General features: G+C 42.9%; 1 protein-coding gene across 2 annotated transcripts in view; it reads right to left on the reverse strand.

The window, feature by feature from the left end:
• RNASEL (ribonuclease L) overlaps positions 1 to 20806 on the reverse strand; it is a 47411-nt gene that overhangs the window by 14916 nt on the left and 11689 nt on the right. For both annotated transcript variants that reach the window (XM_033916183.1, XM_033916182.1), the window contains exons 3-5: positions 15377 to 15471; positions 8408 to 8616; positions 2264 to 2396 (exon numbers count right to left, since the gene is read on the reverse strand). In XM_033916183.1, the coding sequence (XP_033772074.1) occupies positions 2264 to 2396; positions 8408 to 8616; positions 15377 to 15471 (437 nt within the window). The remainder of the gene's footprint in view (positions 1 to 2263; positions 2397 to 8407; positions 8617 to 15376; positions 15472 to 20806) is intronic.

Here is a 20806-nt window from a genome sequence, read left to right on the forward strand (position 1 = left end):
GTAGCTGAGGGCCAAGCCCCGGCGCTTCTCGGGTGAAGACTGAGCAGAAGTATTCATTTAATAGTTGGGCTTTTTCCGAATCCTTTTCCACATAGTCTCCGTCTGGATTCCTAAGACGTACAATCCCGCCTGAGTTTTTACTTCTGTCACTGATATACCTGAAGAAGGATTTATCTCCCTTCTCGATGTTCTTTGCCAGAGACTCCTCCATGTGGAATTTAGCCTCCCTGACTGCTGTTTTGACGGCTTTTGATTTGGTCAGGTAGTCTGCTCTAGAGTCCTGTTTCCCCGATTGTTTGTAAGAGATGAATGCTTTTTTCTTCTCCTTGATGAGGTCTGAGATCTCCGCAGTAAACCATTGAGGCTTGTTGTTCCTTCGCCGTTTACTTACTAATTTAACATAGCGGTTTGTCGCTTCCTGCATGGTGGCTTTCAAAGTCGACCACATTTCTTCCACACTATTGGTTTCTGCTTGGCTTTGTAGCACCTGGTGAACAAAGGAACCCATGTCTTGGAAGTTTGTGTCCTTGAAATTGTCCTTGGTCAGTGTGGTAGATTTAGTGAAACCTTTCCTAAGATCGAACCATACCATGTTGTGGTCACTGGAGGCCAATGTGTCGCCCACCGAGACCTCTGTGACACTTTCTCCATTGGTAAGTAATAGGTCCAGTATTGCTTGATCCCTTGTTGGGACCAACACCAGTTGCTTGAGACCAGCTCCCTTCATAGAGTTTAATAGCCTCCTGCTGCTGCCGGAAGCAGAGGTAAGTGTATCCCAATCCATATCAGGCATGTTGAAGTCACCTAGCAATACTGTGTCCCCACGCAAGGTGATATTTTCTATACTGTATCTCCGATTAGTTCCATATCCAGGTCATCCTGTTGTCTTGGGGGTCTGTAAATTACGCCAAGATACAAGCATTTGTCCTTCCCTCTGGCCAAATTAACCCAGCTTTTTAAAAGCATACATTTAAGGTACCTGTCTGACAACCATGGAGGTGCCTAAGAACATCTAAGGCCACTTCTGGTGCAGGCCATGCCAACGCCTACTTTAGACACCCTTAGGCGCCCTGTAGTCACGAGATAGGTGCCTTAAATGTAGGTGCCTCTCAGTACCTAATTTTTTTTTATGTGCTTTCCTATTGGTCAGATAGCAGTAGGGCGATAACCACTGCCTAACTGTTAGGCACTGTTTACAGAATCTGGGCCAGATTCTCTTGAGTTAAGTATATGTTCCCATTTGAAGGCTGATGTTAGAAAGACTTTTTCCGAAATACAAGATAAATATCAAGTACCATATAATCAATTCTTTAAACTGACACAATTCCAACACAGTATGAGGTCCTTTATCAAAACTTCCCAGCTCACTAGCAAGACATCAAGTTTACTAGATTATATAAATAAAATATCTTTAAAGAAAGGAGCTGCATCATCTTAGTACAAAGTATTGCGCGACAACAAATTCCATAGACCTATGGGGACTGAATCTACGTGGGTCCATGAGCTAAAAATGGTAATATCTGATAAACAATGGGAGCAAGTTTGGTTGTCCGTACATAAAGCTTTGAAATCTTCCACTACTACTCAATCTATATATTTAATTTTACATAAGACAACATAGGCACCGTACAAATTGAGCAAAATAAGACCCAATGAGTCAAATAAGTGTTGGTCTAGCAATAAGGAGATGGGTACTTTGGTTCATTCATTCTTTCAATGTGATTTATTTCAGCTCTATTGGAAAAAAGTTTGGGACTCCATATGCTCACTGATTAATGTTAAAGAAGCATTGACCATTAATATTTTGTTGGGTTGACTCTGTATGAATATGTCAATTACAGATGAACAAGCCAAACTTGTACGAATCTTGCTCAACTTAGCTATTAAAATAATTCCTGCTCACTGGAAGGACTTTTCAAGAATTGAATATATGAAATGGTGGAATTTAGTAAGTCTAACTGCTAAGTTTGAAAGAGTGTTTGCAGAAAAAATGGGATGTTTGCACATTTTCAAAAAAAATTGGAAACCTCATAAAATATCATATTTAAAATGAGTATCATTATTCTATGGTAATGTACATCATCCATGCTGTTAGTTCTCTTGTGTGCTTAATTCTAGTGTTATCATTATTTGTATACTGATTCTTGTAATCAATTTGTTTTGTTAATCATTTCTGTGATGTTAATCATTTCTGTGATATGTTCATATTTGAAATTTTTAATAAAAATTTATTGAACTTAAAAAACAAAAAAGAAGGGCTTACCGTACTAATCCATGAGTGGAAAGTATTTGTCTTTGTAGCATCTGAACCATTCAGAGCTTTGAAAAGGGCACTTTTCTCAGTACGCAATTTGACATCATTCTCATTCCCAACATCTTGAAGAAACTTGTACCTGCTGTAGAGCAAGTCACAAAAATTATATCCAGAGTCCAGTGAAGCAGGGATACAATATCATTTTGTTACTCATTTGCATTTTAGAAATATGAGGGTAGATATTCAAAGTGATTTAAATGGCCAGGAGAGGCTCTACAATAAATAGAACTGAAGTCATGGAATCCATTTTGTTGAGGCAGCCACTAGACTGACTAGAGCAAGGATGGGCAACTCCAGTCCTCGAGGGCCGGAATCCAGTCAGGTTTTCAGGATTTCCCCAATGAATTTGCATTGAAAGCAGTGCATGCAAATAGATCTTATGCATATTCATTGAAGAAAGCCTGAAAACCCGACTGGATTCCGGCCCTCGAGGCCCAGAGTTGCCCACCCCTGCACTAGAGGCTGGAGTGAGTGGGGATTTGCTCCATCCCAATTCAATTCACCCAATGCTTTAGATCAGGGGTGTCCAACCTTTTGGCTTCCCTGGGCCGCATTGGCCGAAAAAATTGTTTCTGGGGCCGCACAAATGCGCAAACGCTGCAGCAAGACAGAGGAGGGAGCCAGCAAGATGGTAAACATCCGGGGGCAGCAGAGGAAAATACTGCATCACCCTTGACCGGGACTGCACAAAATACTTCACGGGGCCGCAGGTTGGACACCCCTGATTTAGATGCATTCTTATCAAATAACAATATGTGAAGAAATTTTTGAGGACCTCTCAGTAGTGGTAGCTGGCAGTACTACAGGAAATGGCCGTGAGCAGCTGCAATAGATCAAGGCAGCTATTTAAGAAGGCAGCTGCAAGGAGGCAGGAGCGAGAGGGCTGCACTCCTGCCACAAAGACTCCCGCTGGACCACCAGGTACTTCAGTAGGCCCGGGGGGGAAAGGGGATAGTGGGGTTGGAAGTGAGAATAAAGGGTTGGGGCCTGGAGAGCCGCAGTCACATGCAAGAAGAGCCGCATGTGGCTCATGAATCACAGGCTGCAAACCCCTGCCCTAGCAGCAGCTCATTGCTTTTAACTTTTTCACAGAGCTGCTGCTAGCGTTACTTTAGCAATTCCATCAGGCAGCCTCGGGGCTTTTGCTAGGCTGGCTGCCTCTGAGGAAAGAGAAAGTTGCATCATCGGAGGTAGGCCGGCCTAGCAAAGGCCCTGAGGCTGCCTGATAGAATTGCTAAAGTAACACTTGCGGCAGCTGTATGGGGAAGTTAAAAGTAGAGTGTGTGCTGCTAGTCTGGGAGGGCTGGGAAAAGAAGACGATGGTGGCAAAAGGGAGATATGCAATAGCAAAAGGTAGATGGGAGACTTACAGCGCTGCATACCCTCTGATAATGGTACGCATATCCCCTGGGGTATGTGTACCACATTTTGAAAACCTCTGGTCTAGTGGCATAGTCAGGGCAGAAGCCCTGCAACCTCAAGTGGTAATCATTTTGACAGCAGAGCTGGCATAGGTGAGGATGGCTTCTTCTGTTGAGGGGGAGGGGATGGGGTAGGAGGTGGGTTTCACCTGTTTGTGGGGGAGAGGAGAGGGCCGTAATGCTGATCAGGGATCATAGAACCAGTTTCAGTTATGATTTCAGTTTCAGCCACTACTAAGCGATAAGTTTTGATTGCAGATTCAGTTTTTGTTGAAATTGAAAACAGTGACAAGGAAAAAGAGGTTGATGTTAGTACTGTATGTTATATGCTACTTTACTTGCCATTTGCTGTGAGATGTGTAGTCACAAATTAATGTTGTGGCTTTGTCTATGGTAGTGTATCGCAAACTGTGTGCCTCCTGAGATTTCAGATATTCCTTGAGACCCTGGGGAGGAGGAGAGGTGCTGGCGCTGGCTGACTGCCTACAGGAGGTGCCTCTCGCGGCGAGAGGCACATCCTGTAGGCAATCGGCCGGTGCCAGCGCCTCTTCTTCTCTCCACACATCTTCCCTGCCGGCACTCCCCCCCCCCCCCACACACACACACTGGTGGCTCAGGGTCTGTCTGGAGGGCCTTTGCACACACGTGGATGTCAATGTGATGGCGTTACACTTGCGAGTGATGTCATCATATCAACGTCCACACACTTCCAGATGCCTCGAGCTGCGACCACTACGTTTAGTGTGCCACGGCTCGACAAAGTTTGCGAGACACTGCTCTATGGGATTCAATAATAAATTGTAAGAAAAATAGCAGACTTCCTCTTCCCTCCCATCTCTCATCCACTTCCTCTTCCCCTCACTTATCCAAAGCATGAAGCTGCAGCAGCAGTGGCAACAGTATAAGAAATCAAGAAAGGATCAGTATACATTCACATACCCCAGTATTCTGCATAAGTTTCCACCTAATAGGAAGCCTTCGTGGGAGAAGGGACAGTGTCTGTGAACTTAAACTGACACAAAGGTTCAGGAGAAGGGGGACACTCCTATTTCTGTGATGTCATCTACCGATGATATGACCCACAGTTTATATTGGAAGGAAGGGTCCCTCTTTAATGTAAAGTGTGGATATGATGTTAAAGGTAGTTTTGAGAATAATAGGGTAGTTATAGGGGTAGTTTTAAAAGGTGAGGGAAGATTGGGGATGTGGTGTAGTTGAGGGATACTTTCGGGGGTGGGGTAGTGTGGGGAGATGGACTAGTTACAGAGGATACTTTCGACAAGTGGGGCGGCTTGGACATGGTAAGATAGTTTGAGGTGTTGTTTGAGGGATGGGGTAGTGGGCAAGTTATAGTTTTGAGGGATGGGGCAGTTTGGGCATGGTAGGGTAGTTTTGGGTGTTATTTGGGGGATAGAGGAGTTTGGGACTGATGGTGCAGATGCTGGGGTCATTTTATGGGTAGGGAAGTTGTGTGGGGGGGGGGAAGTGAGGAGCTTGAAAGAAGAAATTCTAGTTGTTATGTCTCCCTCAGGAGCAATTTCTCCAAATGAGCTATTTTTGCACATCGTTCAATACCAGAAGAGAAACCAAGGCAAAAGACACTGGCTGGGAACCATCACGACATAGGAGCCAGCTCTGTGGGTGTTTGAGAAGCCCAATATGGAGCAAACTCCTTGACTGTATCCAGGGGGGAGTAATATCCAATGGGTTTAGCACTCCCCAATCATTTTGAAAAGTTGGCTCCTATGCATCACTTTTATTTTTGCATATAACATAACAGTAATAAGCCTCACTTCACTGTATGTAATAAGTTTCTGTACTGGATCTGCTGAAACTGGAACTGTTTCTTCTATAGAAATGTACTTGATCCATTTAGGGACATTGAGAGTTAAATTATATGTTGACATCAAGATGGTGTCATTCTGTTTTATGTTTGATATCTATTGTAAGTACTTTGTGATATGTTGTATGTTTTCATTGGCTTTTGAAAATCTGTACTTAAAATATTTTACCTAGTTATAGCATTTATAAATCTATCTAGTCTTATTTGTGTAATAATTATTTATCACCATAGCTCTTTCTGAATCTCCGTGCTCTGTGCAGTGGGTAGTGCCTTTTATTTACTAGAGAAATGGATCATTGGGGGGGGAGGGAGTTATTTCTATGGCATTCTGATCTGGTCCATTTTTGAAACGGATATCTATTTTCACTGCTTTATTCCAAAGGCCAAATTTCATTCCATTCCATTAGAGTTTTGGACAGTCACCAGTGGTGTACCAAGGGAGTACGGGGGAAGAAGTCCACCCCAGATGCAGCCTATAAGGGGGTGCTCTGAGAGCAAGTGTCATGGTCAGAAACTCCTTCCCCTTCTGGTAGCAGCAGCGGCAGCTTTCACACTCGCTGCTCTGCCGGTGTCAGGCCTTCCTCTCTGCTGGAGCCTGCCTTTAAGGAAGCAGGAAGTAGGCATTAGGCAGAACTGGTGAAGAGAAAGGCCTGATGCCGGCAAGAGCATTGAGTTGTGAAGGTAGTGCTGCCAACAGGGAGGGGGGTGACAAAGAAAGAGAGAGGAAGGGAGGGAGATAGATATCCATCATGAGGGGAGAGGAGGAGGACAGAGATGCTGCATCCAATTGGAGAGAGGGAGGGAAGAAGACCAGGGAAGGGAGAAGAGAGAGAGATGCCAGATCATAGTGAAAGGAGGGAGGGAAAGGAAGAAAGGAAAAGAGATGCTAACCAATAGAGGGGGAGGAGAGATGCCAGTGCATGGGGGGCAGAAAAAGAAGAAGACAGAGATGTCAGACTAGGGGGAATGGAGGAAGGGAAAGAAAGGATAGGAGGGAAAGTAAGTATAGAGGGGAGGGAGAGATGGGAAGGAGATGCCAGGGCATGGGGGGGGAGGAAAAGGAAGAAGACAGATGCCAGACCAGGAAAGGATACTGTTAATAGCAGTATACTATACTGACCTGAGGAGACATGATAGAAACCTTCAAGATCCTGAAGGGCATAGAAAAAGTGGACAGGGACAGATTTTTCAGATTATGGGGAAGCACAAGTACAAGGGGGCACTCAGAGAAATTGAAAGGGGACAGGTTTAGAACAAACTCTAGGAAGCACTTTTTCACCCAGAGGGTGGTGGATATGTGGAACGCACTTCCAGAGGCTGTGATAGGCCAAAACAAGTTACAGGGCTTCAAAGAAGGTTTGGATAGGTTCCTAGAGAACAAGGGAATTGAGGGGTACAGATAAGGATTGAGGTTAGGTTATAGGGATAGGAGTAGAGATAGGTTATAAAAATAGTCAAGGACCACTGCTCAGGCAATGGGCCTGACGGGCCGCCGCGGGAGCGGACCGCTGGGCGCAATGGACCTCTGGTCTGACTCAGCGGAGGCAACTTCTTATGTTCTTATGAAAGAGGTTTTGGCCTCTGAAAACAAATTGAAAAATATATTAGTCCAATAAAATGGTATTTTTTTTATTTTCCATTTTTTGTTTTATTTCTATTTGTTAATTTGTAAAGTGATCTGTTAGTTTTTTCACATTTACATCTGCTAACTTTATATTCTGCACAGTATTAGGGGACATGTGTCACTGTTTCTGTGGTGATGCACGGTATGCAGAGTCTGGCTTCTTGGCGGTTCAGTTTAATTTTTGACTACATATTTCTGTTTTTAGTTTGTGATTACAGTGTTCCCCCGGTTGTTCACGGTCGGCGGTTCGCGGTCCCGGTCATTCGTGGTATTTTCCAACCGCGAACCGCTGTCAAGAAGAGGGCAGCGGGAGAGGCAGGAGAGAGCAGCCGGAGCACCGCGAGTGCAGGAAATCACTCACGGTACGCTCCGACCGCCTCTTCCTGCAAGAAGTCGAGCCTTATCCAATCAGGAGCTGCTTTGACATGCACTGGAACAGAACCCCCGCAAATCTCAGGGGAGCACTGTACTTATTCCATACTGGGCATCTGTGTTCTGTATGTATGAAAAGGACATGGTTTCTGCTAGCATTGACTTGCAGGATCGATCTGTATTAATGTTTATGTTTATTGAAAGCTTCTATACCACTAATAATGACTGGGGAGTCAATTCAGAATACTTTACATGAGCTTCTGTAAAGGTGTTACAATACAGAGTTAGTGTTTTTTTGAGGTCGTTTTCAATAGAGACACATTTATACCATAATCAATCATCCTATGTATGTATACACATTTATACCATAGTTTTACAATGAATGTTTTGATGTTCTAGTGCTCAATGCACTGTTTATGATGCTGCCTTTCCCTAGGTGCACCTAGTGGCGTGGTAAGGGGGATGCGAGGGGGTGGTCCACCCTAGGTGTGGGCTTCCCTTCCCTTCCCACTCCTCCCCCTGCCGCATGCGCCCATCCGCGCCCCTTCCCCGTCCTTTTTTACTTTGGCACAAGCAGCAAAGAACTTGCTGCCTGCATCAACTTCGGCGCTTTCTCTGACGCCAAAGTTAAAAAGGTATGGGGAAGGGATGCGGGAGAGAGGGTGGGAGAGGGGCACCTTCGCCCCGTGCACCGGTCACCCTCGCTATGCCACTGGGTGTCAAATATACTAGGTACGCCACTGGCAGTCACTTTTCACAGAGACAGTCCCTTTTTATATAATTCCTTACAATATCCATTGGGTTGGAGAGAATAAAAAGTGCAAAGCCCTCACCTTTTGTGACTCCAGAAGAAGGGATGGTTAAGGAAATCAGTCACAGATGAATACTCTGTATCTGGAGAAATAAGTTTATTTATGAGATCCCTTGCTTCTACAAAATCTTCCACTGAATCTGGACAAACTTCCATCACATCCCTTTCTCCATCTGGTTGGAAAGAGGCTGTTCCTCTAGTTACTGCATATAAGACAAGGTTTCCCAAGGCCTGGAAGTGAAAACAAAATAATTTAATTCATGACAAATATCAGACTTTCCAGTATATCTATACCTTGAAAAGAAGCAGAATGTATAAGGAAAATGGAAGGCAGTTCCCTCCACCTTTCCACATTCGAAGCCTGATGCTCTGATTCATGTGTCATCCCACTGGGACTTTGTTTTGAATTTTATGATCCTATTTTCACATTTGTACAAACTGTGTGCTCTCTCTGAGTGATATAAAGCCGGTAATGGTCAGCGTTTTAAAGTTTGCCGCTGGCTGTATGCCCAGGTATTCAATGCTGGGCTACATTCGGGTACCAACACTGAAAATCCAGCTTTAGGTAGGTGCAATGTCTGATTCAAAATACGGGGGTCAAATTAATTTATGGTCTACAGAAATATGATCCTGTGGCTCCTTTCTACCGTGAGTTGCATTGGCTTCCAGTGGAGGCATGTGTTTTGTTTAAGCTGGGTTGCCTTTGTTACAAAGTTGCGTATGGTATTGCTCCAAACTATATGACCGATAGATTTCTCATAGCATTCCATAAACATAGGAGAGAATATCACATGCATTGTTTAATTTTCCATCTGCTCAAGGTTGAAAGAGCAAGAAATCCTTGGAAAATACACTAGCATTTCAGGCTGCTTTCTATGACAGGGAATTTAGGCCACTGTTGCAAAGTGCTTACTCTTACAAGCACTTTAGAACTCAATTGAAAACTCATCTTTTTTCAAAATACTTAGCGAACTAATTTAAATCATCCTTAGGTTATGTTATTTTTAATCTTTTGTTCAACGCATTTAACTTACAGTTATTCGGTTTATAAGTACGACGTTATGTTATGTTTGTTTAGAGCCCCTTTAAGATGTGGCCAGATGTTTTTGGGTCACATCATAAAGGGGTTGTACTGTTCTGCTTCCCCCACCACCACCACCACGACACAAGCCCCTAGCCTCATCAGCACATACACAAGACCCCATCTAAAATGGCGTGTACAGCAGTATTCTCATGATACTAAGAAAACATGACCCATAGTGGCAGTATTCTAAGACTATCGCTAGGAATGATATTTTGAGAGATGGTACCAACAAAAGTACATAAGAACATAAGAATTACCCTACTGGAACACACCGAAGGTCCATCAAGCCCAGTATCCTGTTTCTAACAGTGGCCACCCCAAGTCACAGGTACCTGGCAAGATCCCAAGGAGTAAAAAATATTTTAAAGCTGCTTATCCTAGGAATAAGCAGTGGATTTCTCCAAGCCATCTCAATAATGGCCCAAGGACTTCTCTTTTAGGAAAGTATCCAAACCTTTTTTAAACCCTGCTAAGCTAACTGATTTCACCACATTCCATGGCAACAAATTCCAGAGTTTAATTACTCATTGAGTGAAGAAATATTTTCTCTGGTTTGTTTTAAATCTACACCCCAGAACACGAACAACTTGGAATCCGAACTAATTTTTTGAGCAAATTTTGGCCCAGAATCCAAACACTGCTTTGGAATCCAAACATACGCCCCACACATTGTTCGTGCATACATTTCCGCAGCGTACATTTCCACAGCGCATTGTTCCTGCACAGCTCTTAAGCCATCCATATGCAGTTCGTTGTCAGCAGTATTCGCCATTTGTCCAACGGAAAATAAGAGCAAGAGGAAAGCTGTTAGAGCCACAATTGAGGTTAAGAGAGAGCTTATCGCTAAGCATGAAAGCGGTACACGTGTGGTTGATCTCACTGCTATGTTTGGGATGCCTAAATCGACTGAAAAATAAAGAAGCTATCAAAGCAGCTGATGTTGGCCAAAGGGGTTAAAACACTGACCTCTAAAAGATCAAAAAGTATGGAAGAGATGGAAAATTTTATCTGTATTTGGATTAATGAAAGACAGCTGGCTGGTAATGTAATTTCTGAGACAATAATTTGAGAGAAAGCCAAGGTTCTTCACGATGATCTAGTGAAAGGCCTACCTGATACTACTGATGAAAAGGAGGAGTTTAAAGCCAGTAGAGGGTGGTTTGAGAACTTTAAGAAAAGGACTGGGATCCATAGCATTGTTATACATGGGGAGGCAGCTAGTTCTAATTTGGAAGCAGCTGAAAAGTCTGTAAAGGAGTTCAAGGAGTTTGTGATCAGTGAGGGCTATGTTTCGAACCAAGTGTTCAATTGTGATGAAACAGGCCTCTTTTGGAAAAAGAAGCCAAGGCGAATGTACATCTCAAAAGAAGAAAAGTCTGTACCAGGCCATAAGCCAATGAAAGACCGCCTTACTCTCTTGTGTGTTGTAATGCTAGTGGGGACCGCAAGATCAAACCTCTTCTCGTATACTATTCAGAAAATCCACGTGTCTTTAAGAAGAATAACATCATTAAGAGCAAACTTAATGTTATGTGGAGATCGAATGTGAAAGCATGGGTTACCAGGCAGTTTTTCTCTGAGTGGATACACGAGGAGTTTGCTCCTCGTGTAAAGGCTTATCTGCAGGAGAAAAATCTACCAATAAAAACTCTCTTTGTCCTCGACAATGCTCCTGCACATCCTCCAAGCCTAGAGGATAATTTGGTGGGCAAATATAGCTTTATCAAGATCAAATTTTTGCCCCTCCCCCCCCCCATACCACTCCATGGACTAGCAGGTGATCTCAAACTTCAAAAAATTGTACATCAGAGATGTTTTGAAGTTACAAATGAAACGGAACTGACACTCCGAGAGTTTTGGAAGGATCACTATAGCATCCTCCATTGCCTAAGAATCGAGAAAACATGGAGGGAAGTATCTTTGAAGACATTGATCTCTGCCTAGAAAAATCTCTGACCAGAATGTGTTGCTGAAAGGAATGTTGAAGCCTTTGAAAAACCACCTGTTGGCCCTGACATCGTATCTCTGGGCATGTTTATGGGTTTGGAAGTCAGCGAAGAGGATGTCAACGAGTTAGTGGATGATCACAGGACAGCTGACAATGGAAGAGCTTCAGCACCTCAACCAGCAGCAGCAGAAAGAAGTAGCAGAAAATATTTCTTCAGGGGAGGAAGAGGGTGACGCTGGTACCATTCCAACTGCTGAAATCAAGGATCTGCTCAGCATGTGGTCAAAAACACAGGCAGTCCAGAGAAGTGGCACCCCAATAAAGCCCTTGTTAACAGGTGTGTTAACTTGTTCAAAGCTTTTCAAAACCCGGCACTTTGTCTGGGTTTTGAAAAGCTTCCTTGAAATTGCGTAGAGCAGGCAGGGGGTAGGGGCTGGGATGGAGCTAGGGTAGGATTGGAGGCGGAACTGGGGCGAGGTGTGTGGAACTGGGCAGGCTTGGGGGACAGGTCTAGGGGTTCAAATTTTACTAAAGTAAAATCTTGTAACCCTAAGGGTTGGGGTCTTGTGGGGTTAATGATGGAGATTTAGAATCGTGAGCAAATGTTCTACGAGTGCTGTGGCAAGGTCAGGTTCTTGTTCAGGGTGTTTAGTGCTGATAGGAGGTCAGTGTCTTATATGGGTGCTGATGGGGGGAGGTTGGGGCCTTGTGTAGTGGGGTACAGGTGCTAACAGGATGTTTCAACAAATTTTATTTTGAGACACCACTCTTTGGTTATTTATTGTAGTTTCATTGTATAGGAAGTTGCATGGACTCCTACTGCAAGTGCCTGGGATAGGCAGAGATAATGGTTACTGTAGATGGGCAGACTAGGTGGGCCATTTGGCCATCATATTTCTATGTTAATGCTGAAACGCGGCCCATGTCGAGTTTGGATACATTCTACCTTCCAAGATTCATGTGTTTGACCATAATAAAGGACATTTCTGAACCAGATCATCCTTTCTTGTTTGTTTGGTCATTCCCACTGGTTTTTGTTTCCTGGTTATTCAGCAAGATAGACATGTAGCTCTGACCTGCTGAATATGAGTATCATGGCTCTAATATATATTAGAGGAGTCTTAAGGATAAGATGTCAATGAATCAGCTTACTTGTGACTCTTGTATCACAAAAAGCTTTGCTTTTGACACCAGTTACTTCTCCGCTCGATCTGACAAGCTCATTAGACTCTTGACAAAGGCACAGATGCTGAAATACTGTCAGTGTTGAGTCTTTGCAGTGCTACTAGCAATAAAGTGAACCTTGAACTTTATATCTGTGGTTGATTCATTGACATCTTACCCTCACGACTCCTTTGTTGTGTTGTGCTTCTCTCGTCGTTGAGGCCTTCTTTGGGCTTTTTCTTCAGTGTCTAATATAAATTATCCAGATATCTTAGGGCCACTATATCTGTGGCCAAGACTGGATAAACTTGGATGGATAGCAGGGCTCTTCAACCATCCCTAATCCTGGACAATTCCTCTTTCTTTCGTATAAATAAATGTTAGCCAGACATTAACTTGTTAAGTCAAAACATTGGCTGGCCCAGAAACTGATTAGTCCAATATCCATTGGCTAACTTAGAAATTTCAAAAGGACTTAGCTGGGTAATACCTAAAGTTACCAAATAAATAATTTTGAATATATCTCCATGGATTATTTTTTCTTAAAGTTGAATAGTTGAGTACTGTTTTCAATAGGAAGACCATGAAAGATCTTTTGACTAATATTCTCTAGCTCACAGTTCTTCAACCGCCGGTCCGCAAAAAAATCTTGCCGGTCCACGAAGGATTCAGGACCCTGCCACAGCAAAAGGTGCCGGCGTCAGCTGACGTGCAACTTCCTGTTGCCGTTGCTATGCCGGCACTCCTGCCTGCTACCACCGACTCCTGCCGCGTATGTCTCCGCACCCCCAGAAAAGCAGCGGCAGGTCTGTGTGCTTTTAACTTCAGCACACAGCTGCCCCTAGGCAGTATTTTAGCGCGGTTTCATGAGGCAGCCTCGGGGCCTTTGGTAGGCCGGCCCACATTGCATCATCGAAGCGGGCCGGTCTACCAAAGGCCCCGAGGCTGCCTCATGAAACCGCACTAAAATACTGCTTAGGGGCAGCTGTGTGCCGAAGTTAAAAGCACATAGAGCTGCCGCTAGCCTACATAGAGGAAACATTTGCTGGAGAGGGAAGGAGGTAAGGGAGAAGGGGTACTCCTGGACAAGGGAGGGGAAGGGGCTACTGCTGACAGGGGAGAAGGGAAAGGGAAGGGATGAGAATTACTGTTGGATAAGGGGAGGAGGAAAGGGAGAAGGGGTACTCCTGGACAAGGGAGGAGAAGGGAATACTGCTGACAGGGGAGAAGGGGAAGGGACAAGAATTACTGTTGGATAAGGGGAGGAGGAAAGGGAGAAGGGATACTCCTGGACAAGGGAGGGGAAGGGGCTACTGCTGACAGGGGAGAAGGGAAAGGGAAGGGATGAGAATTACTGTTGGATAAGGGGAGAAGGAAAGGGAGAAGGGGTACTCCCGGACAAGGGAGGAGAAGGGGCTACTGCTGACGGGGGAGAAGGGGAAGGGAAGAGAGTTACTGTTGGATAAGGGGAGGAAGAAAGGGAGAAGGTACTGCTGGACAGGGGAGGAGGAACATTGGAAGGAAACAGCTGGCAGGGAGATTAGAGGAGGGGAAGGAGTCAGGATGGAATGGAGAGATCAGATGAGGGAAAGGGGAGAGACAGAGGAATGACAAGGTAGAGAGAGATTGATGCTGGGAAGGGGGGGTCAGATGAAAAATAAGGAAAGAGGGACAAAGATGCTAGATCTGGTGTAGGAGAGAGGGGCATAGAAAGAACGCAGATACCATATGGGAGGGGTAGAGGGCAGACAGTGGATGGAAGAGGCAGATGCTGGATTGAAGAGACAGAGGGCAGACGCTGGATGGAAGAGAGTGAAAAGACGATGAAAGCAGAAACCAGAGACAACAAAAGGTAGAAAAAATATATATTTATTTCTATCTTGTGATTAGAATATATCAGATTTAAAATATGTATCCTGCTAGAGCTGATATTAGACATAACTGGGGAGTGCAAAGCCCAGGCAGTGCGTATTTAGCACTTGCACTCCCCCTAACACCATTCCTGCCATGTGTGACTGCGGTATTCTGTTAGCATGATATTTGTGTAGCATTCTGTAATAATTTGGCTTATTCAGTTTTCTTGATAGTAGAGGGGATATATGTGAAGGGGAGGGGAGATGGGGGTTTTGTTGATCCTTGCCCTGTATTATTTATATTTATAAAATGACAATTGTACAGAATATTGTTTCTTTTTATACTTTAATAAAATATGTTCAATATAAAATCATAACTATTTGAGGCTTGTGTGGATGGGATCAGATGGTTAACGGGACCGAGCTCGCAGGGACAGGACGGCAATGGTGTTTTTAAAAATTTCAGTCTTATTAGTTTGTAGGTCCACAAAATAATTATTTTATTTGCGCCGGTCCATAGGTGTAAAAAGGTTGAAGAACACTGCTTTAGCTTGTCTAAAATTTGAATACATACTGTATTCCTTCTCAATACAATTTGTCTTAAGCTGTGTGATACATTCTATTGTGTTTCTTATATATTTGGATAACACTTGGGGGTCCTTTTATCAATCTGCGGTATGGGTTTAATGCCTTGAGCAGGCGTTAGTTTTTTTAGCCAGCCATGGGGGTTAGAGCGTGATGAAATGTCCGACGCGCTAACCCTGCTAGCGCGGCTTAATTAGCCAGGAAATATGAAAATGTGTTTTTCATTTTTCTGAAATTGTTGGATTTGAACAATGGAGAATCTGACTAATGTCTTTTCAGATATTTGTGTCTTTTAAATAAATATTAGCATAATAATAACAAAATGAACATTTAAAAATTGACTGTAACCAGATGCACCTTCATGTCATTCTTAATCAATTCTTCCTTATCTTCACAATCTTCTAGCTTCAGGCTCTCGCTGAAATCTGCCAGGTAAGATTTACCCTCAAGATCTGGGAACAAAATGCAACAATCTGAGTGTCAGCAGATGAATGGCTCAGTTAGGGCTCCTTTTACTAAACCGTAGTGGAGGTTTCTACTGCGGTCCGGCGAGATAACTGCCCTGACCCTCATAGGAATTCAATTTGCCGGCCTGCGATAGAAACCTCTACCGCTGTTTAACAAAATACAGCATTAGACAGGTACTGTGGAAGCTCAGAGGTTCAGAAAATCCTGCTGTAAATAATTAAGCCATGCTACAGGTATGTTTTGGGTGAGTAAGCGCTGTATGACATGCTGCAGGTACCTGTTGAGTATCTGATGGATCTGCTCCAATTAAAAGTTCATATGCTAATCTCACTCAAAGAAAAGAAAGGAAGCACACATCTTAGAATTACAGAGTATTTTCATTGATGCCTCTTTATATGCTCTATGGCTGGTAAAATGAGTGTGACTACTGTGAGGTATGGCTTCTGTAGAGGCAGGGCCATAGATAGTGACCTTGCCCCTAAGATTGCCCTGTATGAGTACTGGCACCTTTTTCCCCCCCAAAAAGGCACTGACCTAACATGTCTTTCCTAACACATTCCATTTTTTCCCCTCTAATCTACCTTTTTCCCTATTTTCACTATGGAAAGATTAGGTTCTTACCTCGGTAATCTTCTTTCTTGTGAACATAACATAAATTTTTATTTATATATCGCAAAAAGCTTTTTGATTCTATGCAGTTTACAAAAGAGGTAGACTAACCATTGTCAGTGAGCTACTGCAAAATTTAGGCTAAGTAGTTAGACATGATAATTACATCTGTATATAGGAAGGATTACACAATTTAGAAAACAGATGTGTTTTTAGAAGCTTTTTAAAGTGCATGTATGAGGCTGATACTGTAACCATTTGACTCTGTTCTAGGTCTCTGGCGGCGACTTGGTATGACAGGAGTCTGTTGATGAACCTTTTCTGGGTGCAGCCTTTGATTGAGGGGAAGGTAAAGAATGATGGATAACGTGTGGAGCAGCTAGGTCAAGAGAACAGGAACTGATCTGCAAGGTAGTTGGACAGTAGGCCATGTAGCGCTTTGTAGAAGCTGCATCCAAATTTGAAGAGAAGAGACCTTGAACTAAGCCTTCTGGACTACTGCAACACTGAATACCTTGCAGGACTAAGTATCATCCAAAACACCTCAGTGAGGCTGATCTTCAACCTGAAGAAATTCGACCTCATAATCCCCTTATACCAAAAAACTACACTGGCTGACAGTTGAGGGTAAAGTTCTCTTCGCTTCAAATTTGGATGCAGCTTCTACAAAGCACTACATGGCCTACTGCCCAACTACCTTGCTGATCAGTTCCTATTCTCTTGCCCTAGCTGCTCCACACATCATCCATCATTCTTTACCTTCTCCTCAGTCAAAGGCTGCACCCTGAACCCAGCTATTAGTTCAATAGTTGGAAAGGTGCCAGATCAAAGAATTTTCTTTTCGTTTCCAGAGAATATTGAAGTGTTTGTGTACGCCTTGGCTTACTTGGGTTGTTATAGATAGCTAACCCTAACCCCCGCAAATATGGAGGAAGAAGTGTACTTTCTCTTTCCCTAGTAGGCTCACAATCTAAGTTTTGTATCTGGGGCAATAGAGGGTTAAGTGACTTACCCAGTGTCACAAGTAGCTGCAGTGGGAATTGAACTATGACCCTGTTTCTAATTCCCATTGCAGCTGCTTTGTTTCTGCTCTTGCAATCTCTGCTTTAGTCTTGTAACCCTAGATCTAGACTATCAGCAGGTAAATCTGGTCCCTAAGTACCCTGACCTCTGCTGCTGCTGGGCCAGCTCTCTTTCTATGGCTACCAGCTGCTCAGATGTCTCATTCACTTCACTGGGACACTCTTCTTCATCTGTCTTTAGAGTTCCTAAAACCTACAGGTTACAGTACCATCTTCTCACTTTCACAAATTCTCTTGTCCTCAGGTAGCTCTCAGTGTTCCCATTTGAGCCATCCCTTCTCTCAGCATAACTCTTCCACTAAAAATTTCTGCTGCCTTAGCTGGTCGCATATATGGCTCACTTCAACCAAAGCTTCTTCATACTTGCTTTTTGTTTCCAAAAGCTGTTGCTGCAGATCATCTACAATCCAGCTCGCTACGATTAGTGCATTCTTTCTTAGGTTTATCTCATCCAGTGAGGGTTACTACCTATCCACATTTTCAGGCAGGAGTCTGTCCCTTCAAGCTGTGATGGTTCTGAAGCCCGGTCTTGCACTTGCAAAACCTATATTGTTTTCTCGAACTGCTGCTGTCTTTCTAATAAAACTCACACACAAGAGGACTAAAACTAAAGTTAATCCTTGCTAGTTATACTGCTCTCAGAAACCTGTGCTGTCCTCACATAATGTTCGTGCTAACGGTAACATTGTAGCACGTTCTTATTTAAAACACATGACCCCTGAAGAAGCCCTTTAACAGTGGCGAAACGGGTCCCGTAGGGCGTTTAGCCATGTTATGAATATCTAAGAACTGAACTACAAGCCAGCTCTTCATAAGCTAAGATAAGTGCAAAAAGTTTTTTTGATACTTGTTTTAAAGTCACTTATTTATTGCACTCAGCACTTTATATGAGCTCGCATTGTGGTGTTTACACATAAAATACTGTCTCAATGAAAGATACCTTTTACCTGTGAATATGGTCCCGAACATTATGTGAGGACAGCACAGGTTTCTGAGAGCAGTATAACTAGCAAGGATTAACTTTAGTTTTAGTCCTCTTGTGTGTGAGTTGGATTGGTTTTCATATGAGGACGTTTTTGCCTAATACAGAGGTTTGAGTCTTTCTAATAAAGCCTGCAAAAATGTTTCTATCCTGGATTCTGTCCCATCTGTAGCCAATTTGCACCCACAGAACTGACAATGTGACAATGTAAAAAAAAAAATTTTTTAATCCTATGTCATTGGCACTTTTTCCTCCCTCTCTAGCACAGGGCTATTCTGTTAGTCCAAACAATACTTTTTCCTGTAAGGGGACCCCCAAGCCATTTACAAGGTACTGGCTCTAGTGTCTATACTGGAGAGATGCAAATCCCACCTCTACTACAATACGTGATATTGTAGGTGAATGTTAGATTCCCGGGGCCTCTTGGAGGCCTATAAACAAAAAAGCAAACACTGAGATTACATCCAGAATGAACAAAAGCCCTTTACTCAAGATAATAATACAAAAACAACATAGAGCCAGTCTTGTCTTCTAGACTCTGAAGGCTTTGACAGCAGCTCCTGATTGGTGAGGCCTGACTTTAGTGCAGGAAGAGGCGGTCGGAGCATACTGCGAGTGATTTCCTTCACTCGGTGGCACTCCGGCTGCTCTCTCCTGCTTCACCGCTGCCCTCTCCTATCTCCCCGCGCTAAAAACCATATTTGCGGTTTTTCAGCATTTGCGGGGGTTCCGTTCCAGGAACTCCCACGAATATCGGGGGAGTACGGTAGTAGAAAATCTCATGCCCTATTTACATTCCTTTCAGCTAAGGGCTGTAAAAGTAAGAAACATCATGGGCATTGTCTTTCCTATCAAGCAGCTTACTATGACAAAGATTTCTGTCCATTATTAATTAGATCCACGTCTTATGAAGATTTTAGAAAACTATTGAAAACTTTTCTTTTTTTCTAAATTTCTGATCAATTCAATTTCTGTATATCATATTATTCCTGTATTTTTTCATAACATCTTTTGTTAACCGCATTGAATGTATGACTATGCCGTCTACAAATCTGCTATTATGTTATGTTACTGTAATTTTTCTTTGTTTTAGTTTATTTCCTTAAGTGACATGATGATGTACCTAATTTTGTTATTTATGTAATAAATGCTGAAGGGACACGTCTTGTAGTTTTCCATAGAATGTGTTTTGGAGCAGTAAGAAACCCAGGCCCTGTTTGTTTTTCCTTCTCTGTAATAATGCAAGGACATCCATGTTTGAAAAGATGTGTGTTCTTATGCTATGTTTAATCCCTTCTCTGTAATAATGCAAGGACATCTATATTTGAAAAGATGTGTGTCCTTATGCTATGTTTAATCCAGATATTGTTTGCCTTCTCTTGCCAAATATTATAAGGCTATTCTATTATGTAGTTTTCCTTAAGTTGTGTTTGAAGTTGTAAATCCAGATTGTTTGCCTTCTCCTGCTGATATACTACAAGGCCATTGTATATTTGAGAGATGTGTTTTCTTATTCTGTAGTAAAGTGAATCTAATTGTTTTCTTAGCTGTATTTGTATGAAAATTTAGATAAGGCTTTGTTAGCCAAAGCACCTTTAGACTTTGGCTTTAGATAAGTAAAGGATTTTGTTATTTCTTTTAAAGTTGCATGTGATCTGATATGGTTTGCATTTACGTCATATGCTGACGACCCTTACCCATGTAAGATGATATAAATTGAGGTATAGAACATTCAATAAAGTGGACATGTTTGAGAGACAATAGGTGTCTGTTTTCTCTTAGATATTGTCCCCAGATGCATCTGCTTGTCAAATGACAGAGTGTGTACAGCCATAATCGGGCCTTAACAGTGGGGGCTCCTCCGGGAGGGACGTTGATATCACCGGTATTTTGTGAGTATTTCTGAATTTTGAATTCTGTTCTTTAATACTCACGGGTATTAGGTGCCCTGTTCCCACCCTTTATTTGTTAAATATAGATTTTTGGGAAGTCTATAGCGGAGTTTATAACAATAAAGAAACTCCTATTGTTCTTTTGGGAAGAACTATATTACTTATAGAGCTGCCTGCGCACTCTGTCGTTTGTGGGGTTAACACTTTTTGTATGTGCTTTCTCTCTTCTATTGCTATTCTTTTCTATTGCTTAGAGATAAGATTTTATAGAGTATAAGACTATATTGTATATTACTGTTCTGTATCTCGCTTATAAGGTAAGATAAGCGGGATTCCTGCATTGCTATATTGTTTTTGTAATGGGTCAGAACGGTAGTAAGGTTCCCCCCCCCCCTAAGAAAGCTGAGACCTGTAAGGCTTACGTTGCCCGTGTATGTGACACGGGATATTATCTTATTGATCCTTGGATAGATAATATGGCTGGCTGGACTGAAGGACTTCATAGTTCGAGTCCGTTTCCCCGAGATGGGGCAAATGATACGTTTCATATGGATATGATAAAGGGATTGTGTTTGGGGGATCATGAGGCATGGCCATATTATTTAGGGGATCCGCACTGGGACAAAGAATATATGAGAAGGGGAGGCATTAATTGGCTTACATATGCTCCTTATTGGTCAGCTACTGATAAAGATAAAACATCCAAGCTGTCCATTCTTTCCCCTGCTCAATTACATGCTGCAGAACAATCTAT

The sequence above is a fragment of the Geotrypetes seraphini genome, chromosome 12, assembly GCF_902459505.1.
Source record: "Geotrypetes seraphini chromosome 12, aGeoSer1.1, whole genome shotgun sequence".
Taxonomy (NCBI): Eukaryota; Metazoa; Chordata; class Amphibia; order Gymnophiona; family Dermophiidae; genus Geotrypetes; species Geotrypetes seraphini.